Here is a 27,033-nt window from a genome sequence, read left to right as displayed (position 1 = left end):
AAAAGAAGCTTATTATCTGGCCAGTCTGGAAAGGTCTGCCTCTCCCCCCCCCCCCCAAAAAAATAAAAACCTCTATAAAGCCTCCCTTCTGCTCAGTTCACTGCTTCTCCAAGCAGAGGCAGCCACCTCCCCTAGTATATCTTTCTCACTAAATCTTTTGTGTGGTGTGACTATGGTATTCCTTGACTCCAAACTGCCAGGCTACCTTTTCCTTCAGGGATGTAACAACAAAAACAAAATTATCTTATTTAAAATTTTATGTTTCAAATATCAAGTAAGTAAAAATGCCTAGGGCCAGTGAGATGGCTTAGTAGCCACGCCTGAAAAACAAAGTTGCATTCTCCAAACCTACATGGTAGAAAGGGAGAGGTGTCTCCTCCTCCAAGTTGTCCCCTGACCTCCACATGTGCCCACACACATAAATACATCTTATGCAAATATACTTTTTTTTTTTTAAGTGTGGTTCAGTGGAATTAGTGTGTGTTGAGGTGTGAAGGCACTTGTCTCCATGTCTGACTCAAGTGTTTACAGTGAAGCCTTATGACCTGAATTCCATCCCTGGATATCACATGGTAGAGGAAGAGAAACAATTTCTACCAGTCATGCTCAGGCTTACATACCCAAATACATTATTGTTGGAAAAGTGAAAGCCATGATGGAGATGGCTCAGTCATGTGCAAGTGCAATCCTGTATTTCTAGCACTGAAAATGCAGACATGAATCCGAGGAGCTCACTGGCCAGCCAGTCTTGCCTTACTGTCCAGCAGTCCCAGTGAGACCAACCTTTAAAAAACAAAACAACAAAAAAAACCAGGTGAACATTTGGTTGACCTGTAACCTCCATTCACCACATTACCTTGTGTATTTTCTCATTCCATGTAAGTGCCTCAAATACTTAGTTCTATATATAGTTTAGCACTAATGGACCAAACAGAACTTTGAACTAACTCACCTCTACTTAGTTTTGCTTAATTCAACTCCAGTTCTGTCTACCCACAATTCCCCATAGTCACAATAGACAAACTCGCCCTAGGTTCTCAGGACACCCTGAGGCTTGGAGCTATCTGAGTTCCTCTGCTCAGCCCACTGGAGCTGCCGGACTCAAAGCTGCAGCTTCCTCCTTAAGGGAGCACCACCTGGAGTAGATCCAACTCGCAGAAGATAAAAGACACGTGTTAGAGCCAGCCGAGCCACCTGAGGGGCGCAGGGTCCCGCCCGAGCTTGGGGGCGGTCCAGGCAGCCGGCATCTTCGCGCCGCCCATGCGCCACGCCCTCCGGCCCTCCCTGGCTCCATATTGCAGGAAAGCGGGCTAGGGTGTGACGTTGCTTTCTTGTTCAGGTGAGGACTTGCACCCCCTCCCCTTGCTCGTCTTCCTCCGGCCAGTCAGCTGGTTCCCAGTCTCCGGTCTGGCCTTCTAGCCGTAGTCGTGGAGCCTCGCGCGTGTCCTAGCGGGGTGGGCCTCTGGGTGGCGGAGACTCGGACGCGTTTCGGGTGCTGGGGTGGGTTGGGCATGCTTTCCCCGCGTGCGGAAGGACTTGGAAGGCCTGTTGGTAAATCACTCTGTTAGGTTTAGAGTGGGATGCTAGGGAGCTGTGGCACCCGGCTTTCGGTCAGGTGGGCCGCAGGTGGAGGGCTTGAGGCCAGAGGGTGGCCCTGGTGAAGCCCTTGCCAGAAGGCCGACTAAACAGCTCCGAAAACTGGATTTGGCTAGAGACTGACTAGACTTTTTGGTGACACAGCAAATTTAGGGGAACTTGAGGAATTTGTGCTTGTGCTTAATGACACCTAAGACAGAATTCACAACCCTGATACGTAAGCTCCAGTTTAAAATTCTTGGAAACTATTCTAGGAAGTAACAATCTAGATTTTTTTCCCTAGTCCTAGAACCATATCAGACGTCCAGGTAACCAGGATGCAGAAGGGAATGCTAAACCAGGGGACAATTGAAAAGGCACAAGGTATCTTATTATCCATTATATTCCCTGATTGCTACCAGGTGATAGCGAGCCATTCTGATAAGGTAATCTGTCCCAATTACAGTACAAGTATAATGGTCTACCGTTTTGGCAAGGAAAACATTAGAAGCAAGTGGAGTAAAGAATTTTGCCCCTGCAAAGTTAAACCACCTTTTAGTCCTCATGGTTAAGTAGAGGGCTACCTTTCCGTGCAGAGGACTAAGCCCTGTTTCCCTGTTATTCCCAGTCATTGCTTTAAATGGCCCTTCCGGAACCTAAAGGCAGCTTTTGGAAAACTTTCTGTTCTTGCCTGACTTAAGTCACACTTCCTGTTTTCCCTCCTCCATGTTTGTCGACACCGTTCCCTACCCCCACCCTTAACTTCTTAGGACTCTTGCCAGTTGAGAGACTCACATAGACCCACCCTTTTACTAGCTGACTCACTGGGTGGAGATGGTTTGTAGAACCAAGAATGAATTTTCCAAGTTTTTCTAAAGGTTGTTTGTAACAGAGTATTAAAGGGAAAACAAACGCTTTGGTTCACTCAGCAGAGTCCTGTCACTTGAACAGAGCTGAGTAATTTGTTGAGTCACCCTAGGGTTTGTTAGCATTTTTACAAAAACTTTAAAGTCAACTTTTTGAGGTGACCACATGAGCAATGTTTAAAGGGACTAAAAAGCCATTGAAAAATGAGCTGTTTTGTTGTTACACCCTACACACACACACACCTACCTACCTGCATGCACTCTCCCAAGGAAGCTGCCACTCTCCTCTGCTTCCCTGTCTCCTTCCTGCGAGCTTGTCTACAGAGAGAAGAAAATGGGTACTTTCTTTACTGGAATGCTTACAAACTATCTATCCAGTTTTCCACCTTGCTTTGTTTCACTTACCATGTGTGGTAGATGGTTTTATATATGGATTTTTTTAAAGCACTTTTAGAAGGTATATAGTTTATAGCTTCACTTTATGAATATTCATGTGTTTCACTTGTATCTAAGTGATATTTTAATTGTCTTGAACAACTTTCATATTACAGATGATGCTCTGATGAATAGCCTAGTACCTATATAAATGTGCATTTGTGAAGGTATTTCTATGACCTATATGGAAATGGCATTTCATTTCTCGTACTTAATAATCGTCAAGGTGCACTGAAATTGTTTCAGTTTTTCATATGCTAATACATAGTCTTTGCTTTATTTATTTTTGGTTTTTTTTTTTTTTTTAAATCTTGGTATCAGTCCACCAGGCCCTTAAAGGTAAGAATTAATATAGTAGCTCAAATGTAGAAATAGAACTTTTGTTATTGGAGTGATTCATTCTTTTATCTGTGTGTGTGCATGCATGTGTGTGCAAGCTTGAGGAGCTGGGTCAGAGGAAAGTCTTGGGTATGGGTCTCTTGCTACCTATACCAAAGCCAGGCTAATTGGCCTGGAAACTTATGGGGATTTCTCGGCCTCTCACCATAGGGTGCTGAAATTAGAGATTTGAGGTACCTTGCCCAGCTTCTGGGGATCTGAATTCAGAACTTCAGACTTCTGTAGCAAGCACTTTACACACTGAGTCATCTCCCCAGTCAGTTCTCTCTCTCCAGAGGTACACATGCACTCTTTTTCGTCCTCTCTCCCTTCCTTTCTCCCCTACCTCACTCCCTCTCCTTTTTTTCTTTGTCTCCCTGATTCCTCTTCCTCTTCTCTTCCCTCTCTCTCCCACCTCTGAGCTACAGTGTCAGCCTAAGCATTATCTCACAAATTATTTTCAGATGTCCCCCTTTTGATCCTGATTTCATTTGGTCCTCTGAGTGCCCTTTAGAAGCTGCAGTCTTGCCCTTACTCCTGATGGTAATCAAGAACAGAGAAGAAGAAAAAAGGGAAAGAATTTAGCCTCTTTCTCTTTTTATGCACAGGTCTTTGGTTTTCAAGTAATTGAGGCCGGGCGGTGGTGGCGCACGCCTTTAATCCCAGCACTTGGGAGGCAGAGGCAGGTGGATTTCTGAGTTTGAGACCAGCGTGGTCTACAAAGTGAGTTCCAGGACAGCCAGGACTACACAGAGAAACCCTGTCTCAAAAAACCAAAAAAAAAAAAAGTAATTGAGACCAGACTGAGTCAATTTTCTTATTATCTTACTGTCTTTGTGTGTGTGTGGGGGTGGGGAGGGGTGTTCATGTTTCTGCATACACATGCCTGCTTGTGTGCACATGTAGAAGCCAGAAGCTGACATCAAATGATCTTCTCTGTTGTTCTGCACCTTGTTTTTGGAGTCAGTGCCTTTCACTGATTGCTTAGACTGGCCATGGAGCTTGTAGGAGTCCATCTCATCTTCCTGCCCCCAGCACTGGGGTTACGTATTGTGCTGTCACACCTGGCTTTTTACAAGGCTACTGGAGTTTGGAACTCAGATTCTTGTAATGTATGGCAAGTAGTCTACAGATGAAGCCGTTCCCCAGCCACAGTTTATCTTAATGACTTACAAACTTTGATATCGCATATTGTCAATCATAGCTTCTTGCCTATGGTTATGTCAAGGGGCACTGTAATAACACACTTATCATCACATCCTCTTATATTGGGCACTCTTTTTTTCCTGAATATCAGCATCCAGGCTAGTGCCTACTATAATGAGTGACATTTCATAAGAATTGTATTTAGTCAGATTTTGTTAATCTTTTGCTGCTGGGGAACCTGAGGCAGGCCCTATGCACATGCACACCATACCACTGGCCTGCACCTCTACTTGTTTGCTATCTTGAGGTAAAAGAAATAGAAATCATTTATGCCTACATGGAGGAGAGAAATATCATTTTAAGTTAATCAAATTAGAAAATATTTCCAGACATGCCAAAATGCCCTGGTACCAAAGTATAATCAACATTAACTTGGAAGTTTTATCAGCAGTACAGAGTCTTGGGCTGGTGAGATGGCTCAGGGAGTAAAGGTATGTCCTAGTTTGGTTTCTTCTGCTGTGATAAAGATCATGACCAAAAGTAACTTGGAGGGGAATGGGTTTATTTCATCTTGTACTTTCAGGTAAGAGTCCATTATGAGGGAAGTCAGGGCAGGAACTCAACAAAGGGACCTGAAAGCAGGAACTGAAGTAGAGACCATGAAGGAGCATCTTTTCTTGTCTTGTTGCTCCTGGCTTGCTCAATTTACTTTTTCACACAACCCAGCACCACCTGCCCACAGATAACACTGCCCATAATACCTTCCACATTACTCATCAATCAAGGAAATGCCCTATAGACTAGTCTAATGGTTTGCCTAGAGACTAGTCTGATGGGTGAGTGCATTTTCTCAACAGAGGTTCCCTCTTCTCAGATGACTCAAATTACCAGATGTGTCAAATTGGTAAACGAATAACCAATGGTGTGTGTGCTCCCAAGGCTGACAATGTGAATTTGATCCCCAGAACCACACAATGCAAGGAGAAAACCTACTCCCTCAAGTTGCCCTCTGATCTCCACAAAATGGTGTGGGAATGGTAGCACCGCCTGTAATCTCAGCAGGCTGAGGCAGTAGTTTCGAATTCAGGCCAGCCTCATCTATATAGTGAGTTCCAGCTTACCTGGACTATGGCATGAGACCAGAAAGGAGGGGTCAGCTGGGTGGTGGCGGCACACGCCTTTAATCCCAGCACTTGGGAGGCAGAGGCAGGTGGATTTCTGAGTTTGAGGCCAGCCTGGTCTACAGAGTGAGTTTCAGGACAGCCAGGGCTACACAGAGAAACCCTGTCTTGAAAAAACCAAAAAACAAAAACAAAACAAACAAACAAAAAAAAAAAACAAAAACAGAAAGGAGGGGTAACACAGACTCTTAGTTCCCAACCTACAACTGTTAGATTAGTGTGCTCCTCAGTGAATGTTCAGGAGATTTACATATATAAAATATGAGAATCCCACTTTTTGTTCATGTTATTACTTAAAGAAAAGAGAGATAAGGTTTAAACTAAAGGAAGAAATGCTGCCTGGGCACAGGCTTGAGGGCCAAGTCAGTAAGAGTGGATTAGATGAAGGGGTGACACCTAGGTGATGGAGCTGCAGATAAGGCTCAGTAGTGAAGAACACTTGCTGTTCTTCCAGAGAACCTGGGATTAGTTCCCAGTCCTCACATGGCAGCTTACAGCAGTTCTGAATTGACTCTAGTTCCAGAGGATCCAGCGCTCTCTTTTGCTCCGTGGGCCCTGGCAAGTATGTGGTACACACAGGTACACATAGAAACCAATCTTTTAAATTAGAGAAAAAAATTGCTGACTATAAATTGGAGTCAGTACCAAGGAGACTGGAATGTTTGACCAGTACTTTTTTTTTCCTGATTTTAATGGGGTCTGAATCTAGGACCACGCAGGCTAAACACATACTCTTGAGTTACACCTCTGCAACACCAACACGACAGCAAGTTTTTAATTTGATACTTCAGCAGTAAATCTTTGTGGATTTTGGGTCTTAAGAGTGGTCCATGGAAAGGGCAGCTAATGATGTCCAGGGAAATTGGAAGGCTGAGATAGTATAAGCTAGAGAATACATGGTGGGTGATCTTAGCAAGGTAGCCATTGTGTTATGTATGGCATGACCTGCTGCAAGGACATGCCATGGAAATGAAGGAAGAACCAGAGACTCATTCCCACAGATGGATACAAACTACCAGGTTACATCCTACAATAGGATATCAGTTCATTTAAGTAGTGACTGTTGACAGCTAAGGGATGAATGTGGTCTGGCAGTGTATGTAATTCCACATGAGACTTGATAGCCTCCTAACTGCCTTCTGTTTTCCTCGAGGTACAGGGCATAAATCTCAGGGCTTTGTGCCCAGGGATTGATTATAGGTGTGAGTTACCATGCCTGACTGCATCTGTAGCCCCTGGTCTTCTATATCAATCTCCCGTTTTTATTTTGGCAGCCACCCATCACAGTTCCATCCCACCCTGTCCCTTGTATGTGTCATTCTGCTTTCCTGCTGTTCTGTGTCCGGCACTTCTTAGAACAGTGTGTCCACCCTCAGCCACTCATGTACTTTTCATTTACAATAGTGTTTTAGGTCAACTTTGCTCATTAGGGCTTCTCGCAGAGATCTGAGGCTTGCTGATCAGTCCAGGCTGGCCTGCCAGCCAGTGAGCCCTGAGGATTTGCATACCTCCATCTCCCCAGTTACAGGAGTACAAGGGTGTACCACCACATCTGGCTTTTTACATGATACTGGGGATTGAACTCAAGGTACTCAAATTCCACAGTAAGCTCTTCACCAGGCTGGAGTTGGGGACTGTACAGACTGTATGGTACAGTTGATAAAAGGAAACATTCCATAATCTTTACTTGCACCCTAAATATTATCAACTGTGTGTGTGAGTGTGTGTGTGAGAGAGAGACAGAGATGGAAAGGGTGTGTGTATGCTTCAACCAAGTGTGCAAAGGCCAGAAGATAATATGCAGAAGTCATTCTTTCCGTCTACCATCTTTATCTGAGATATTGAACATTGAACTCAAGTTATTAGATTTCCAAGCAAGTAGTCTTAATCCACTTGAACCATTTTTGGCCTCATTATTCACATTTAATACCCACCATGATACTGTGTGGATGTGTATGTATACCTTCAAAGGCTTTAAGATATACAAAAAATTACAAAGGACTTTTTGTTGTTGTTGTTACAGAATGTCATACCCAGGCTATCCCCCCACAGGCTACCCACCTTTTCCTGGATATCCTGTAAGTATTGCTATCAAAATACTAAAATCACTAATATCTTTCATACAGTTGTTTTGTAGAAGTAGCCTGTGCCTTAGACAGGAGTCATGAACTCAAGTGTCCAGGGCTATAAATCAGTGAGAAGACAACTGTTGTCTGGGAATAATAGGATGTGTGGTATATGGGCAGCTGAGCTCTGCCCAGTGTGGCCATTCAGAGAGGCACACCCAGTGCTGCTAGATTAGGTTAGGTAAAGACAGAAACCTGTATTTTATGTGAACTGGCTCACAGTTTCATTGTTTTGGTTTTTTCTGAGAAAAGGTCTCACTGTGTAGTTCCAGCTGGCCTAGAATTTATGTGTGGGCCAAGTTGACCCCAAACTCACAAAGAACTGCTTGCCTCTCTTCTCTGGAGTGCTGTGATTAAAAGTATGCACTACCTGAAGGTTGGGTTTTAAAATGTTGATTACTTTCTATGCCAATACAACATACATACATACACATATACACATACACACACAATGTATGCAAAATCCATCTTGGGCATCACTGGTTAACCTTTGTGTGGGGAGGGCTAAAATAACCAAGTGGGCTGGGTTTATTATTAAATGTTGAATGCTTGCCTAGCATGTGCCAGGCTCTGGAAACAAACACACAAACAAAAACTAAGGAAAGCTTGGCTTAGCTAAATCACAGATCAGAGCACCTGGACTTGGTGATATCTGTACTATATCTGTACTATCCTGGGGGCTAAGTTCATAACTGAGGTTACTAAAAGTATGTTACACTATTACTCTCTCCTGGGGAGAATGAAGGAAAGGCCTCTGCAGGTCAATGTAGCATGTATATCTTCACGCAAGCTAAATATATAGTTTTAAAGGAGAATTATGAGTATGTTCTCAAGTCCCTGTGTATGAAGCTGGACTGTGGCTATCATTTTAGTCTTTGCTAAAGTAGACAACCCTAACATGTCTGTGATGTAACACAATAAATAAAATTTTATTTTTGCTTGCTTCAAGTATCCTGGAGGTCAGCGTGGACTATTGAGTAGTATGGAGTGGAAGTCTTGTTGAATGTGGCATTCTGGGTTCCCAGGCTCTGTTCACTGTTGATTCCTCCCTAGGATGAAAGAGAGGGTCTTTGTCACATTTCCATGTGCTACCACAGTGAAGAAATGTGTTGGCTTAGTTAGTTGTTCCTGAGAATTTGGGATTTGATAAGAACAGATGTGATAGTACACACCTATAATCACAACATTCAGAGCTGGAAGCAAGAGGATCAGAAGTTAGAGGAGAACCAGGCCATATAATAAGGCCATAGAGAGAGAGAAAGGGGCAAGGGAAGAGAATCACCAGCTGGTGCTGGTTCCTGTAGAGAAATGGACAGCTTTTGTCCACCTCTTATAGAATTGATTTTAACTGAGTTCTGATAAAAATCCTGACAAAGTGGAATAGGATTGATAAAGTTAATAATGAGATACCAGAAATGATAAGTTGTGGGTTTGTTTGTTTTTTTAAGTTGGGGGGGGTGGGGTGGCAGGGGGTTATACCTGAATAAGTACTCTTTGTTTTTTTTTGTTGTTGTTGTTTGTTTGTTTGTTTGTTTGTTTTTAATGGGTCCATTTCTACGATTCTGTCTATTTGTACATGTTTCTAATTTTTCCAGCCTGCAGGTCAGGAGTCGTCTTTCCCCACTGCGGGTCAGTATCCATATCCTAGTGGCTTTCCACCAATGGGAGGAGGTGCTTACCCACCAGCACCAAGTGGTGGCTACCCGGGAGCTGGAGGCTACCCCACACCTGGAGGTTATCCAGCCCCTGGGGGCTATCCTGGAACCCTAAATCCAGGGGGTGCTCCAGCCTATCCTGGAGGTAAGTTATGACTTGAGATTTATTGAAGCGTTCTGTTTTATCCCTTCCTTACCTTCTTTATTATTTCCTGAATTGTGAGAGTTCAGAGTTACTCTGAGTTAACCATGGAGACCTAAAACTTAGGTAGTAAACTAGGGTGATGAAGATTCTTAGAGGTTAGGAGAGCTGGGAGACTAAAATATTCTCCTGTGATCAGGAATTGTAAAGTTCTTGATAATGAAAGCCTGTGTAAAAATATACTACTTGATTGTCAGATAATCTTAACTGATTGAGAGGGGCTGGAGCAGTGGTTCTAAACCTTTCTAATGCTGCTATCTTTAATACAGTTCCTCATGGTGTGGTGATTCCCCCCAATTATAAACTTATTTTTGTTGCTACTTCATATCTATAATGTTGCTACTGTTAGGAATTGTAATGTAACTATTTTTGGTGATAAGAGGTTTGCCAAAGGAGTCTCGATCCACAGGTTGAGACTGTCTGGGCTGGAGAGATGCCTTAGTAGGTAAAAGCAGTGACTGCAGCACAGAGGACCTGGCTTAGGTTCCTAGCACCCACATGGCAGCTCACAGCTGTCTGCACCACTATTTCCAGAGGCTCTGACACCCTCTTTCCACCTCCTAGAGCAGTGCATGGATACATACAGTGCGTATTGATACGCACTCAAAACACATGTACATATAAAATAACTAAATATTTAAAAAAAAATAGCCAAGCAAAAACTTTAAACAACATATGTTACCTTTAGGTCTTAGGGCTACTTAATCCAAAGATTTAAGGAAAACACTATAGTGGCTGGAAAGATGGCTGAACAGTTAAGAGCACTTGCTGCTCTTGCAGAGGACCTGGGATTACCAGCACTCACATGGTGGCTTACCAAACATCCATAACTCCATTTCCAGGGAATATACTGCTTTCTTCTGACTCTGAGGGCACCAAGCATGCATGTGGTACATGTACATACATACATGCAGGCAAAACACCCACAAAACAAAAGGAACTAATCTAATTTTAAAAAGGTTTACCATAGTGATTTATATTGTTACTAAAAGAAGTTAAATATATTAAAATTTTTGTTTTTATTTTTTAAGATAGGGTTACTCTGTGTATCCTGGCAGTTCTGGACCTCACTCTGTAGACTAGCCTAGTCTTAAACTCAGATGTCCGCCTGCCTCTGCCTCCCAAGTACTAGGATCAGAGGCATGCGCCAATAGGTTCAGTTTATTTTAAAACTTTTAAAACTCAGTTAAAATTTTTCTTATGTTTCTGTATGTACATATATGTACGTGTGTGTCCATGAGTTCCATGGTACATTTGTATAGGTCAGAATCAGTTCTGGTCTTCCACCATTTGGGTTCTGGGAGTCAGTTTAGGTGATCAGGCTTGACAATAAGTGCTTTTCCCTACTGAGCATCTCACTGACCCTTGAACATAATTCCCAGTGTGCTGTGAGTTGATGACAAGTTGAATACACACATGGGATGACTGTTAACAACATTACTGACATGTATTTTCTACTGATAACAGGTCACATTTTTCTTAAATTTTCTCTGTATTACAAGACTTGAATTTTTTTTTGAGACAAGTTCTCAGTCTGCATTCCAGGGTAGCTTGCAGCTCACTTGGTAGCTCAGGCTGGCCACCAGCTCACAGCAGTCCTGAGTGTTGAGATTACCACACGTAATCTCAGCATAATGTATTGAAATGTTGTTTTTCTAATCTCTCCAGGCCAAGGCTTTGGGGCCCCACCCAGTGGAACAGGCTTTTCTGGCTATCCACAGCCACCTGCACAGTCTTATGGTGGTGGACCAGCCCAGGTTCCAGTACCAGGTATGTCCCAGCTGTCTAGAGACAAACTGTGTTACGATTCTGTGAGCTTTTCAACTGTCAAGCAAACTTAGATATATTTGAAATAGTCTCAGGGAATGTTTATATAATTCTGTAAGTAGTGTTAAGTATATAGTTTCAATTTGATGTGATATCATAATCAGTAAAATGGAGATGACAGATAATTTTTTTCTATTAACTAGTCTGTCCTTAAGCCATTAAAAAACCAGGATTTGAAGGAACCACCCCCAGGATTTTATTCTGACAAATTCCAGATAAAGTCAGAATTGAATTTAGTTCAAGCTTTTATTTTGCTTTAAGATGGGGAGGAGCTAACTAAACAGATGGCTCAACAGTTAAAAGCATGGACTGTTCTTGTAGAGGACCTGAGTTTGCCTAACACCAACATTAGGCAGCTTGCAGCCACCTCCTACTCCATTTCCAGGGGATCCCACACATCCGGCCTCTACAGGCACCTACACACTCACATAAATAGTTAAAAAGGAAAAAAGTCTGTTAAAGATATATTTGTTAGGATCTTATTAAAAGATGTATGAGACCCAACTTGATTTTTCATTTAATAAATCATTATTGGAAAGATTGGGGCTGGAGAGATGGCTTAGTGAGTTAAGAACACTGACCGCTCTTAAAGCAGACCCAAGCTCAACTCCCAGCACTCACGTAATGGCTCTGTTTCAGGATCTGACCCTATTCTGGCCTCTGCTGGCAGAAAGCACCAATGTGGTGCACAGATATACATGTAATCAAAACATTTCTACACAAAACATGAAATTAAATATTAAGTTACATTTAAAAAAAATTTTTAAAAATAAAAGATCACCTGTGAAGATTATGGGATTGGGAAGAGGTTTATTTTCTTTGCTTGTTTTGAAACAGTCTGTAACCTATGCTGTCCTGGAACATTTTTTGTAAAATGGTCTGATATCAACCTCACAGATATCCACCTTCCTCTACCTCCAGAGTGTTGAAAATAAAGGCGGGCACTGCCACCAAGCCAAGAGAGTAATGTTTACGAAACCAAGTGAGCGCCGGGTAGTGGTGGCGCACGCCTTTAATCCCAGCACTTGGGAGGCAGAGGCAGGCGGATTTCTGAGTTCGAGGCCGGCCTGGTCTACAGAGTTCCAGGATAGCCAGGACTACACAGAGAAACTCTGTCTCGAAAAACAAAAAACAAACAAACAAACAAACAAAAAAACCAAAAACAAAGAAACCAAGTGAGCTGTCATTGTCATCCCTATTCTTCATGAGAGAAAACCACAGCGAAGTCATAAAAACTAGCAGGTTCTTTTGGTTAGCCAGAGGCAGCCAGGAAGTGTCTGGGATGAACAGTGTGAGCCACTGAGCCTGAAGAAGAGGTGTAGAGGCACCGTGGAAGAAGAATGAAAGGGAGTAGTGTGTGTGATGTCAGAGCAGCATGGTTGTTTGGAGGGACACAGATGTGAACAAAGAAGAGTGCCTGTATGTGCAGAAAGATGTACAGAAATACACTGTTCTGTACCTTAAAATGCCACTTATCCCAGTAGTAGCATAGTGTGGATGCTGTTACGATTCTGTGCACAATATAAATGGTTTGCTGTGGCCTTTGTTTGTTGTTTGCTTCCAACATCCAGGTGGCTTTCCTGGAGGACAAATGCCATCTCAGTACCCTGGAGGACAAGCTCCCTACCCTGGCCAGGTAATTTGCCTTCTGTTTCTTTATCTTAGTTCTACCCTTTAAATTTAGTGTGGGTACCTGGGACTCAGTGATGAGGGATGGCGCCACTCTTTTGTGTAGCAGAGGAAATGATCTGTCACACTAATGGGAGACATAAATTTTGCTCTTGATGGACGCTGTGGTCTTTGACCCATCTGCTTTAAGCGGAGTCTGGTACGTTTGGTAAGAGCAGTCTCCACCCTTCTCACAGGTGATAATGCTGTCCCTCCATCCTAGAGGATGCATGAGAGCCTGTTTCATTGGTTGTAGCTTCTCTGCCCTTAGTGATCACAGCTGTGACCGTGGGTGGTGGGTGGTGGGTGGTAGCGGTATGTCTCAGACTTATGAAGGTAGTTTTGTTTTCTGTTCTGCCCTTTATAACTTTCCACTCTTCTTTCAGATCAATACAGAGTCCTTTTTTTCCTATCCTGCTTTCTCCCCTGTTTCTTTGGATTATAGCAGTGATGTGAGTAAGGACTGCTTACTAATCCTAATCCTAGCTCCTCTGTGTATGCCAGCATGTGTTCCTGGAACTCACTGTGTAGACCAGGCTGGCCTTGAACTTAGACTGATCCCCTGCCTCTACCTCTTGAGTACTGGGATTAGAGGTGTGGACCAGAGTAACAGATGAGATTGTCACACACACTTCTGATTGATTTTGCCCACCTCCCTGCCCCATTCCTGTTTCTGGTACCCCCACTGTTCACCTCCCTGCCCCATGCCTGTTTTCTGTTACCCCACTCACTGCCCACCTCCATGCCCAGTGCCTGTTTCCTGTGCCCTCACTGTTCCATTTACTTTGTTCCATTGTCTTTTTCACAGCTTGCCCTCAAAAGTTTCTCATTTCCAATCTCAGGGTCTCTTTCTAGTTCCTGGTAGAGGTTTCACGTATGAATAATATGTTGAAAATACCTTTTTATACTACAGTATTTATTATAAATGGAATAATTTTAAGTTTTCCTTGAAACCACTTAGGAAATATTTGTTCTCTGTTTGCATTTCTGGCTTAGACGTTAGTGGGGAATAACTGCTAAGCCTTTTTAATAAAACAAAATGTTAAGGTAATAATATATATATATATATATACATATATATATATATATATATATATGTATATATATATATATGGGAGGAATTGCTAACGATAAAAACATTTCCTTGGGACTGGAAGGCCTGCCTAAGTGGAATATATTTCCTGTCTTGCACAGAGCCTGGATTCAGTTCCCAGCACTGTCGGAGAAAGTTGGTTTTTTTGTTTGTTTGTTTTGTTTTTTGCTTTTGCTAGCTACTAAGCTATTCATGTTCCCTTCTATTTTATTTTATTTTATTTTATTTTATTTTATTTTATTTTTCTTGTCCCTTAACAAGTGTGTGGGAAGGTGTTTTTTTATTTGTGTTTTTCTTGGTTTTTTTTTTTCCTATTTTTTAAGGTTTTTTTTTTTTAAAGGTTTATTTACTTTATTTAATGTGTGAGAGTTTTGCCTGCAGGTGTGTATGGGCATCATGTGCATGCCTGGTGCCTGTAGAGGCCAGAGGAAGGGATCAGATTCTCTGGAACTGGAGTCACAGATGGCTGATTATGCTAGAAACTGAACCTGGCACCTCTGTAAGAGCAATACGTTCTCCTGTCTATTGAGCCATCTCTCTCTCTCTCTCTCTCTCTCTCTCTCTCTCTCTTTCTCTTTAATTACAAAAATTTAAATTTCAGTTTTAAATTTCAATTTTAGTTTTTTGAAACAGTATCTCAGTATGTAGCCCTGTCTATCCTGGAACTCAGTATAAATGTCAACTGGCCTTGAACTCACGAGATCCTCCTGCCTCTATGTCTTAAGTGGTAGGGAATCTGCTTATAATTTGAAATTATACTGATTACATGTTTATTTGGAGATGGTTAGGTTAAATAAAACATTACATCTACAAGCAAACAAAACCCTGTCATGAGTGCTGTCTTCATCCCATCCCTTTTAAGCCTCGGCTTGAGCATTATTAAGAGAGCAGTTGGTTCCTGAGATACAGTCAGTGGTAATGCCTGGCATGTGCAGCACCCTAGATTAATCCTTAGAACCACAAACAAGCAAACAGATGCATTGATTTACAACATTGTATTTTAAACTCTTAATTTTGAAGTTAGATTTACAAACAAAATTGCAGTAATACTACACAGACTTTCTATATTCTCCAAATGTTATCTTCCAACAAAAATACAATGTAATGATCGAAATCAGAAAGTTAAATTAATGTAGCACTATTACCTAGTCTACAGGCCTTTTTCAGATTTCATTAAGTGTTCCAGTATAGTCCTTCTGACTCGCGATGGAACCCAGAATGGAACACTGAATTATTGTCCTGTCTCTTGAGTCCTCTCTGAAAGGTCCTCAGTCTTCATTTATGACCTGAGCACTTTGAAGACTACTACAAGTATTTCTTGGTTTGGGTATGTCTGATCTTCCCCAGCATGTCATGTCTGCAGGCACTTACTATTGGCTTATCCCATCACTAGTTCAGGATGGTATCTGACAAGTTTCTACACAGTAATGTTGCAAACTGTGCAAATGTCTTGGCTCTCGGCATACCTTTGCCCTCTTTTAGTACACTTATAATTCTTGTGTAAAATTGTTTATTACTATGAAAATGAATTTTTATTGCTGTGTAGATTTGTGCTTGCAGAATATTCTCTACTGATTTGGAGTTGTTTCTCTCTGCTTTTTAAGGCCTGGGGATTGAACCCTGGGCCTCACACTTGCCAGTGTACTACCACTAAGCAACAACCCCAGCCTTTCTTTTTTGTTTATTTTAAATATAACATATGAGGCATATTGTGCCCCTTCACTTCCACTTTGTGCTTTTCTCACCATTGTACAAAATGTTTACTTCAAATCTTGGCAAATAAATAGATTCCATATAGGAAATGGAGAGATTTCCATTGCAAGTGTGAAAAGTCTCCTGGGCACTCATATCTACATCATTAATGCTATTTTTTCTTATTTTCAGATCAACCACTATCACTCTTCTATCTTTCTATCTTTTATTTTTTTTTTAATTTTTAATTTTTTATTCTCTCATATATTACGTTCCAATTGCAGTTTCCCCTCCCTCCCCTCCACCCTATCATCTCTTGTTTGGAGGTCAATCTTTTATTTTCCCTTTTCTGTCAAAAAGGAAGCTAAGGCATAAGAAGGTTGTAACTTTAATTTCATGAGTTTGACTCATGTCTCATGGAAGTTTGCTGAGTGGCTGTTTGTTATTAGGAGACAGGTATGTTTGGAAGGGGGCAGGATCTTCTGTTCAAAATGAGGCCTGGTAATACATCTCATATCCTTGCACTGAAACCCTTGCATACATATGATAACTGGATGACATCTTCATGTTGCCTTATTGTCCAAGTAAAGTCCTTACTTGAATTTTACACCTTTTGTTACCAGCCTGCTGTGATGACTCAGGGCACCCAAGGAACAATCCGCCCAGCCTCCAACTTTGATGCAATGAGAGATGCAGAAATTCTTCGTAAAGCAATGAAAGGGTTTGGTAAGGAAAATGGATTGTCTTTTCACAACTGTAGAGAAAGACTGTGTCATAAACAAAGTCCTTTGTCAACATGCACCTCGGTGTCATCTGGTGCCCTGGAAGCATTTTCATCCTTACATAAATATCTATGACTCTTCCAGGGACAGACGAGCAAGCAATTGTGGATGTTGTGTCTAACCGTTCCAATGACCAGAGGCAACAAATTAAAGCAGCTTTTAAGACCATGTATGGCAAGGTATACTCTTTTCCTTGTTAGTGAGAACAGCAGGGTCTACTGGGTCTGTATTCATGTCAGATTGGACACTGTATTTTTAATAATACTGAGGGGAATGGATAGATAAATGGACGTCATAGGCCCCAGTGTGGTCCTGGCTGCCTCCCCAGCAGTGCATCCCAAATCCTTGCTGTTCCTCCTGGCCATATGTGCATGGTCCATCACTCCTTCTTTCCTCTCACTTTCTTTGAGCTTCTGAGCCCACTTTGAAAGTCACCTGGCTTTTGTTTCTGTGTTACCTATTTAGTGCTTGTCTTAGTTAATTTTTTGTTGCTGTGAAGAGATGCCGTGACCAAGGCAACTTATAGAAGAGTTTATTGGGACTTAGTTTCAGAGGGTTAGTCTGTGACTATCATAACAGGGAACATAGCAGCAGGCAGGTAGACATGGTGCTGGAGCAGTGGCTGAGAGCTCACAGCTTATCTGAAAGTTGGAGGCAGAAAGAAAGTAGGCTTTTGAAATTTCAAAGCCCACCTCCAGTGACACAGCTCCTCCCAGAAGGCCACGTTTACTAATCCTTTCCAAACAGTTCTACCAACTGAGGATGAAGCATTCAATTATATGATGAGCCTATGGAGCCACCTCATTCAAAGCACCCCAAGCCTGTATTGAGATATTTGCGGGGGGAGGGGGTCTTCTTCACTCTTTCCCATTTAGCTCTCGAGTAAACAACACAGAAACATCAGAGTTTATTAACAAGCTTTGGGCAGGTTCTGAGACTATTAAAACCCAACTAGTCTTCTTAATAACCAGATAAATGCCCTATTACTTGCCAGCTGAGTCTTGCTCTGTTTCATGTGTGTCCTCATTGCAACCTTCTTTGGTGACATGCTCATGGTCTATATTGCCTCATAGTAACAACCTCATTGTCCTCCTCCTTCTCCTTTTCTTCTTTCTCCTCTTCTCCTCTTCCTCCTCCTCTCTCCTTCTCTCTCCTTCTCTCTTTCATTCTAGGACCTCCTCCCAACCCCAATTCGATCTTAAGTCTTCCTATTCTCTGCCCAGTCATGGGCTCTAGCCTTTTATTAACTGATCAGAGATCATTGGGGAGCATTCTTTACAGCACTTTGATTAATACAGTGCCCTAAGATTAGATCACAGTCTGGACAGGGGCACAGAGCTCAGCTTCTGAATATGCAGTGCACAAGACTGACACTAATGGCGCCAGAATACAGTTTGCTTTATATTATCTTTTTAGATATTTATCTTCTCAGTAAAATCAAGATAATAGTGATTTCTACTTCTTTATAGATCCCAAAATAGTTTCTTTTTGTTTTTTTGTTTTGTTTTTGTTTTTGTTTTTCGAGACAGGTTTTCCTCTGTGTAGCCCTGGGTGTCCTAGAACTCCCTCTGTAGACCAGGCTGGCCTCAAACTCAGAAATCCTCCTGACTCTGCCTCCCAAGTGCTGGGATTAAAGGCATGCACCACCACTGCCTGGTCCCCAAATAGTTTCTTATACTAAGTAAATATCTACTTATTTTAATGTTTTTACATTCATTTATTTATTTATTTTTGTGCGGGTGACTATATATGAGTCTGGGTGTGTACATGTCATCATGCAAGTATGGAGGTCAGGAGTTGGTTCTCTCCTTCCACCATGTGGGCCCCAGGGGTTGAACCCATTGGCAAGTATCTTTTATCCACTCAGCATCTCACCAGCCCTCATTTTTGTTAATTTTGAATTATTCTTTTTCTAGCCGGACCTTCTGTCTCTGTATGTGGTACAGTAGAACTGCAACAAGGATTCAAGTGTTGATAGACACAATGAATTCACCTCTGAATTTCATGGATTTCCTCATTGCTTTGAATATCACATTCAGATTTGAAATTTTGACTTCCATAATGCCAGTTCCATTTAGTTTTTCCACATTTTCCTTCAAAGATTTAAGTGAGGAGCTGAAGAGGTGGCTCAGTGGTTAAGAGCACTGGCTGCTCTTCCAGAGGACCTGGGTTCTGTTCCCTGCACCCACATGGCAGCTCACTGTGCTTTGTAACTCCAGCTCCAGGGGCTCCAGCACCCTCTTCTGGCCTCTGTTGTCAATTTTAGGCATGTGGTGCATACACATATGTAGACAGCCATACACATAAAAAAGATTTTTAATTATTTTTTGTAAATGATTTATATGAAATAAGACACAGAAATCTTGTAAACCTATTTCTTACATATCATTAAATAGGATTTAATTAAAGATCTCAAGTCAGAGTTGAGTGGAAATATGGAAGAATTAATCCTCGCCCTGTTCATGCCTTCTACATACTATGATGCCTGGAGTTTGCGGAAGGCAATGCAGGTACGCTTTCTTACTTTCTGTGGTTATTCTGTATTGTTTAATATATATAGCCTCACAAATTTTGATAGTTTCGAATTTGCAGTGATAGATAAGTCAAAATTGTTTTGTATCATTTCAAAAACAGCTTAATTATCTTGAGAGAACTTCCTTTGCTTCTGTGTAATTCTCTTCTTTTCATTTCATATAGGGAGCAGGAACTCAAGAACGTGTATTGATAGAGATTTTGTGCACAAGAACAAATCAAGAAATTCGAGACATTGTTAGATGTTATCAATTAGAATTTGGACGAGAGCTTGAGAAGGACATTAGGTCAGATACCTCAGGACATTTTGAACGTCTCCTCGTGTCCATGTGCCAGGTGAGTATAGTATTAATGACTGTTTGTTAATGGAGGAAACATACATTGCACCTGTTGCCAGGGAACATACTTTACTAGTAGTTAGCTCCTCGGATTATTGCTGTCTTTGTGGAACAACACAGAATGCAGTGGACAGATTTCTTCTAGGTATGACTGAGACTGAGTTCTGTACATCTGACTTTTGTAAGGAATAGGAAAATAACTTCTTTTAGATTTCATGAAATCAGAATTTCCTGTGGCAGAGATGAAGGTGAGACCCATGACAACTTAGCAGTGTCATGTCAGTTAATGTGGGCCCCAGTGCAAGTGTCAGAGCCATAGGAGAGACAGAAATACAGAAGTGTACTTCAGTTGGTGTAACTGCAAGCTTTCCCATGTGCGCTTCAGTTTCCGAATAACAAAGGCTGAATCATTTATGAATAAATGTGTAGGCCATAAGCGCGGGCTTGTTCCCCAACTAGCTCATAACTTATATAATGCATTAAACAATTCCATGTCTGCCACATGGCTAGTTACCTCTCCTCAGTTTCATATGTCTGTCTCCTCGGAGTCCAGGTGGCAAATCTTTTCCCTTGCCTATCTCCTCAGAGTTTCTGTCTCTCTCTCTACCAGCACCCTCCCACCCCCTCTTATTAGCCCTGCCTTTTGCTAATAGGCCGTCAGCTTTTTATTGACAGGTGATGCTTCCACATAGTACACAAGACATTCTCTCTACAGTTGGCATCTACCTTATTATTCCCCAGGTATGCAAAGAGGGGACAGGAAACTCTCCAAAAGGGTATTTGAAATAATATTAACAACAGGAAGATGAAATTGTTCTATTTGACAGACACACAAAAGACTAACACACTGGTTGAGTGTCAGGAGTTACTGGCTGCCTGCTTGTGTACAGGATAGGATCTCAAGGGATCTAACAGTGGAGGACGAGCTCTGAGGAACCATGGAAAGAGAGTTACAGAAAGGATACAGGATGTGCAATGAGTATGGGAGAGTGTGCAAAGGCTGGAGCTACAAAAATGAGAAAAGAAAAATGTTAGATTGAATTTGCCTTGAACATCAAAGCGTAAGAGGAGGTTAGGATTCAAGAATAGCAGGCGGGGACACAGGCAGAGCTATTGAGGGCAAAGTGGAAGTCTCAATTGGGTTGTCTTTATGCAGGGTCCATGACCCATTCACTCTTGTAGGGTGGGAAAAGAGAAGTCATTTCTTAGAAAAGGGACTATATTATGTACTTAAACCCAAGGAATAATATGAAGTTTCTTCCCTGAGCATCTTTAAAATACTTTTACTTTTATTATTTGTGTTTGCAAGAGAGTGCTAGAGGTTGCAGGCCTGAGCTTCAGTCCCCTTTTGAACACATTTTCCTGTGTTACGTCCAGTTACCCCTTTGGAATATGACTATACCCTTCCTCTGACAAATGCTTCTCAAAAGAGCCATCTCTAGCTTTAAGAAGCATTTTCCCATTTTGTTCCTCAGATGGGCACTAGGACTTACCCTCTTCCAAACCCTCATATGCCATTTTATCAAGTCTTCATGGTAAATTCCTTTTTTGTTGTTGTTTTGTTTTTCTTTTTCTTTTGTTTCTGTACTTGGGATTGAATCTAGTTCATTCACACAAGGCAAACTGCCTACCACTAAGCTATATTCTCAGCCCTCAAAATAAATATGTATATAATAACAGCATACTTGGATCAGAAATCTTACATAGTCCCTTCTTAGAGTGAAATTCCTTAAGGGCAGACCTTGACTCTGGTGTCCTATACCTTAACATAATGCCTGGTACAAAGTAAGTGCTTGCTGTTTACAGTTTTATAGGAATGGGTCTCTATAGAGTGTTTTGATCTCAAATCCCAGCTGAAGAGAATTATCCATTTTTCATTTGAGAGATAGTTTATACTCCCTCATTAAAGACATCTTGGTGTAATTTAACACGCAAAGCTCTGAAACCCCTCATTGTAACCTTACTAAACCATGACTGTATCTTCCAAAATTCAAAACGAAGTGTAATGGAATAGTGATTTGGAAAGGCAGGGTATACATGGCAAACTTGATTGGGGAAAGAATTTCACCTCTAATCCTGCCTTCCTCTTGCAGGGAAACCGTGATGAGAGCCAGAGTGTGAACCACCAGATGGCTCAGGAAGATGCCCAGCGCCTCTATCAGGCTGGGGAGGGGAGGCTAGGAACAGATGAATCCTGTTTCAACATGATCCTTGCCACAAGAAGCTTCCCTCAGCTGAAAGCCACCATGGAGGCATATTCCAGGGTATGTTGTAACTCTTCTGAAGATGTGTTTATTTTAAGATATGAAAATGCTTAATTCTGTAATTTTTGTTTACAGATGGCTAATCGAGACTTGCTGAGCAGTGTAAGCCGAGAGTTTTCTGGATACGTTGAAAGTGGTTTGAAGACCATCTGTAAGCCACTTTTGTACCCTACCTTGTTTTCGTTTTTGTTGAATGATTACAGTTACTATAGTCTCCCCAGAAGCTGTTCAGGCAGAAACCGAGTAAATCCTGTATTTTGTATAAGATTCTGAGTGGTCGATGGTGTGTTTGTTTAAGGTGATTTGGTTTTCATTTGTATATCTTTGTTGATTACTGCAAGAAGACCCTAGTAGATTATAGACCTTTCTTTTAATGAATGTGAAAGCAGTACTACCTCAAAACATCTTTTTTTACAAAATTAATTTACTTGTTTATTGAGACAGGGTTTCATGCTGTAGATCTGGTTGGCCTCGAATTCACAAAGATCCACCACCTCCCAAGTGCTGGGATTAAACACATGCACCTCCATTTACAGCACATAAAGCATCATTTTGTGCCCTCAGAACATTCTCAAACACAGTGAGACTCTTTAATATGTTTCTGGTGACCTGACACCTAGATGTGTGGGAATTCTGTCCATCGATACCACAGGAGTAAGAGTCTTACTGACCCCTTGGTGCTAGCAGTGGAGTGCCTGAAGTGTGACTGTAGTAACTGGGGCTACAGTGATATAATGCACAGTGTGTACCCTCTGCCATCTGTAGGTACTCACTTTGCTGAGTAACTTTCCAGTGACTCAGAGTTCCAAATGCTATTTTCAAATCTTGGGACAGTCTGTTTTCTATTAAACTATATTTGTAGCTTTTTTCAGCCAAATGATATTCTGTGTGTATGTGTATGGTGATGGGAATTGAACCTAGGACCTTATGCATGCTAGTACTCTACCACTGAGTCGTCCCCAGCCCCTAAGTGGTACTCTTCCGTTTTTTAAAATGTAATTTTACTTACTGTGTGTGAGAGTATGTGATATGTATGTTATGGACATATGCACATGGAAACTAGAAGGCATTTCATGGAGGCAGTTCTTGTCTTCCAACTGTAAGTGGATTTGGGGGATGGACTTCAGGACTTCTACAAGTGCTTTACCTGCTGAGTCCTCCTTCTGGCTCTTGAAATTATATTCTTAATCTGGAGAGTTCAGATGTCTGCCATTTCTTTTAGTAAGATGTTACTTAATGTGGCGAACACTTCCTATAGATTCTACATCAGTGTATCTATAAAGATAAGATTGATTTGTTGGCTAGAGGGAATCCTCTAGAATTGAAAGTTGCATATCTGATTCAGCTACAAAGATTAATATATGCTGATGAAAAGATTATCAACACACTTCAGATTTCTGTTTTAAAAAAAAAAAATAAAAAACAGGCTTAAAATGGTACATGAAGCCACAGAGGTAGACTGGCTGGTTAGGCCAGGACTCTGTTCTAAAGCGTGTCTGCCTTGCAGTGCAGTGTGCCCTCAACCGCCCTGCCTTCTTTGCTGAGCGACTCTACTATTCCATGAAAGGCGCTGGCACAGATGACTCCACCCTGGTCAGGATTGTGGTCACTCGAAGTGAGGTGAGGCAAGCCCACACTTTCTGTATCAGACTGTACTTAATTTTCAATGGTGATTTCTTCATTATTCTTGATTATGAAAACCTCAGGAAAGTTGCGCCCTTTGTGTGGGGATTTCAGTAGTAAAACCTGCTTCTGCTGTCAGGAAAGACAGCACTAATGCTTTTATATTTGAGAAGGCCTGTGGAGAATATGGGTTTGTGAGAAATTGCTATTTTGTTTATTTTAATTTTTTAAGGAGACTGTGGTCTCATTAAGAGTGTTGAGGCTGGCCCCAAACTCTTGGGCTTCAGTGATCTCCTGCCTTGGCTACATAGTAGCTAGGACTGCAGACATGCATCATTGTGTCTGGGTTGCTTATTTGATGATAGATTTTGCAGTGCTGGAAATCAAAACATGCTAACCAATTACTGTCACTTAACTAAGCTTCAGCTGCTGGCTTAGATAAATCCATTTGGATATCAAAATTAGCATCCTTATTAATTATAAAATCTTTAAATTCATCAGTTTTTACTTTTTTTGTTTGTCTTGGATTTGGGTTTCTGGTTTTTGTTGTTGTTGTTCTGTTATTTTTTTTTTTTTTTCTGACAGGGTTTTTCGTGTAGTTTTTGCTTTCCTGGAACTCTGTTTATAGACCAGACAGACCTAGAACTCACAGATATTTGCCTTCCTTTGCTTACCTAGTGCTGGAATCAAAGGCATATGCCATCATGTCCAGCTTTATTTATATTTCTAACTGAAAGCATACAGTATTAAATAATACTATAGGAGGTAGATTTGTTTGGGGGAAACAAATAAAATTTGGTTATTTGTTTTGCTTGAGACAGGGTTTCTTTACATAGCCATAGAACTCAATATGTAGACCATGCTGGCCTCAAATTTACAAAGATCTTCTTGCCACTGCCTCTTGAGTGCTGAGATTAAAGGAGTGCATCACCACACCCAGCTTAAAATTTGGGTATATTTAAATCCTTGATTCTCTAAGTAGAATCTATTCCAAAATTGCAATAAAATATACGTAATAAAATTTACTGTTTGAACCATTTTTAAGTGTACTGTGGCAGTAAATATAGTCACATTGTTGTACATATTGTTGACACATCATCTAGAACTTTGTACATCTTGCAAAACTGAAATTTTCTACTCAGGAAACAGTCACCCTCTGCCCTCTTCTCCTCCTTTCTGTTCTGTGTTGATAACACTAGGTTCCCAGGGCAGATGAAATCACAGCATTGTTGAGACTGAGTTCTTTCACTTAACCTAGACTTCACAGAATTCATGACTTCATTGTATGTCAGAAGTTTCATTTTAGGGCAGCATGCCAATCTACCATATCTGTGTAGGACTGTCTGTCTGTGCATACTTGTCTTGCTTCTGCCTCTCGTGTTTTACAAATGACCCTGCTATGCTTGTGGTGTACACTAATCCCTTCCAGTCCCTGCTACTTTGTTTGGGAATTCACCAAGAAATGGAGTTGCTGGATGATACTGTAATTCTGTAGATCCTTTCTTCAAACACCATACTCTTTCCCACAGTGGCGACTCCATATTACATTCCCATAAGAAATGTACAAGTGTTTCAATTTCTTGGCATTCTTACCAACACTCACTCTATTATTTTATATAAAGCTGTCCTGTTATCAGATAACTATCATATATTTTTAAATGCCTAGTATTTGGGGAATAGCAGAAGATACTTATATCACATTTCTCCAGTGCTTCCCAGAGTGGCAAAGGAGGTCTTCAAGGATGATGTCAGCACTAGTGTGAATGAAAACTCTGGAATGTCAGCCATTTGCTGTTTGTCCTTCCCCATTCTGATTGTTATATATTATTAAGAAAACAAATGCATTTTCTTTTAACAGATTTTTTTCTATCCTGTCATTTACAGATTGACCTTGTTCAGATAAAACAGATGTTCACTCAGATGTATCAGAAGACCCTAAGCACCATGATTGCAAGTGACACAAGTGGAGATTACAGGAAGCTGCTTCTGGCCATTGTTGGCCAGTGAGAGAGATTCTTTTTTTCCCTTTAAGGAATGAAGCTCTTCAGGGCTTATCCTTCCAAGCAATGAGACCTGCATGCAGCCATGTCAGACAGCACCTGACCAGAACAGTTTTTTTACTGAGGATTGTCAGGGGGCATGCTGGGTTGGCGCATGTTGTTGCTGCCTTAATTCTAATGTTAGTTTTTCTTTCTGTATCCAATCAATGTAAAAGCCATATCAATGACGTAGTAATGTAATATTTGTAAAGCTTCACTCTCACTGCTTTTATTTTAATCCGGATTTCAAATTAAATAAAAGTCACAGTAATCTCTAACCGTGTATAATGTTAAAGGAATGAAAGAATGAGAATGGTGTTTGTTACAACATGCTGTTCTGGTTTGATTACAGAATGTGACTTTCAGTTCAGGAATAAGCCGCAGTAACTCATGTTGATGGCTGACATTTCCTGGTACAAGTGGAATAAAACTCAGTCTCAGTTAATAGTAATGTGGGACTGAAGGGCCATGTGGTGTTCGCCTAAATAACACAGTCTTTGCAAGCAAACTCTTTGGAGGTTCTGGAAGCTTCAATGGTGTTCTTGAGACCCCTTTGCATCCCAAGGCCAGCCGGTGCCAGCTGTTAGTAATGAATCCCACTGTGTGGTGGGAGTGCCTTGTTGACCTCCACACAGCTCTGACAGTGGCATCCTGTGCAAGGCTGGCCCTCTAAGCCATGGAGACCCCAGATGTTACATCATCGTGGTAACCAGAGTGCTCCTAAGTTATCAGGCACTTAACTGGAAGCACAGGAAAGCTGCCGCCTCCTCATCCTCATCCTCTTCTTCTTCCTCCTCTTCCTCTTCCTCCTCCTCTTTACCTTCCTTCTCCTCTTCTTCCTCCTCCTCCTCTTCCTTTTCCCTCCTCCTCTTCCTCTTTCTCCTCTTCCTCTTCCTCCTCTTCCTCTTCCTCCTCCTCTTTACCTTCCTTCTCCTCTTCTTCCTCCTCCTCTTCCTTTTCCCTCCTCCTCTTCCTCTTTCTCCTCTTCCTCTTCCTCCTCTTTCCTTTCCTCCTCCTCCTCTTCCTCTTTCTCCTCTTCCTCTTCTTCCTCTTTCCCTTCTCCTCCTCCTCTTCCTCTTCCTTTTCCCTCCTCCTCCTCCTCTTCTTCCTCCTCCTCTTCCTCCTCCACAGCCCAGGCCCCATGAGTAACTTGATTACTTCTGTGTTTCTACTGAATTCCAGTAAATGAGGGAAAAAACAAGCACCATTCTACATTTGTCACAGGGAAAATCACTTATAAAAACCTGTTATCTTTTAAAAACAGATTTTATGTGTATGAGAGTTTGCCTGCATACATGTACATGCAACCAACCACTTGCATGCCTGCTTTCCCGCAGAGGCCTGGAGGTGTTAGAGACCCTGAAGTGGAGGTTGCAGATGCTTGTGAACTAGCCTCTGAGTGCTGGTATCTGAACCCAGGTCCTCTGTGTTTAGTTATTAAGAGTAGAAAAGTGAAAAGCTGTAGTCTGAGCTTTGATTTTAAGATAAGTGTTTAAACAGTAAGTTTGGTCCAGGGACTTTACAGAAATAATAACAATGTATAATACATTAATGACTTTACAGAAACAGTAACAATGTATAATACATTAAAGCCAAAGCTTTGGACCTAGA

The 27,033-nt window shown here is 41.5% G+C and overlaps 1 protein-coding gene across 6 annotated transcripts; it reads left to right on the top strand.

Annotated features, from left to right (window-relative positions):
- The first annotated feature begins 1,170 nt into the window (after positions 1 to 1,170).
- Positions 1,171 to 27,033, top strand: Anxa7 (annexin A7). Of its 6 annotated transcripts, XM_034497443.2 has the most exons (15): positions 1,220 to 1,339; positions 3,198 to 3,215; positions 7,605 to 7,659; positions 9,303 to 9,507; positions 11,233 to 11,334; positions 12,963 to 13,027; positions 13,446 to 13,511; positions 16,468 to 16,570; positions 16,711 to 16,805; positions 19,023 to 19,136; positions 19,324 to 19,494; positions 21,590 to 21,760; positions 21,836 to 21,911; positions 23,268 to 23,380; positions 25,268 to 27,033. In XM_034497443.2, exons 3-15 carry the CDS (start codon positions 7,606 to 7,608, stop codon positions 25,388 to 25,390), a joined length of 1,458 nt encoding a protein of 485 aa, XP_034353334.1. In that variant the 5' UTR covers positions 1,220 to 1,339; positions 3,198 to 3,215; position 7,605; the 3' UTR covers positions 25,391 to 27,033. The 6 variants fall into 6 exon arrangements, with proteins under 6 accessions (XP_076787335.1, XP_034353335.1, XP_034353333.1 ...); XM_034497442.2 differs by lacking the exon at positions 3,198 to 3,215 and having other exon boundaries at positions 1,192 to 1,339; XM_034497444.2 differs by lacking the exons at positions 3,198 to 3,215; positions 13,446 to 13,511 and having other exon boundaries at positions 1,188 to 1,339.

Source organism: Arvicanthis niloticus, chromosome 3 (genome assembly GCF_011762505.2).
Source record: "Arvicanthis niloticus isolate mArvNil1 chromosome 3, mArvNil1.pat.X, whole genome shotgun sequence".
Taxonomy (NCBI): domain Eukaryota; kingdom Metazoa; phylum Chordata; class Mammalia; order Rodentia; family Muridae; genus Arvicanthis; species Arvicanthis niloticus.
The sequence above is the reverse complement of the archived record's forward strand: the minus strand, read 5'-3'. Positions and strand labels throughout refer to the sequence as shown.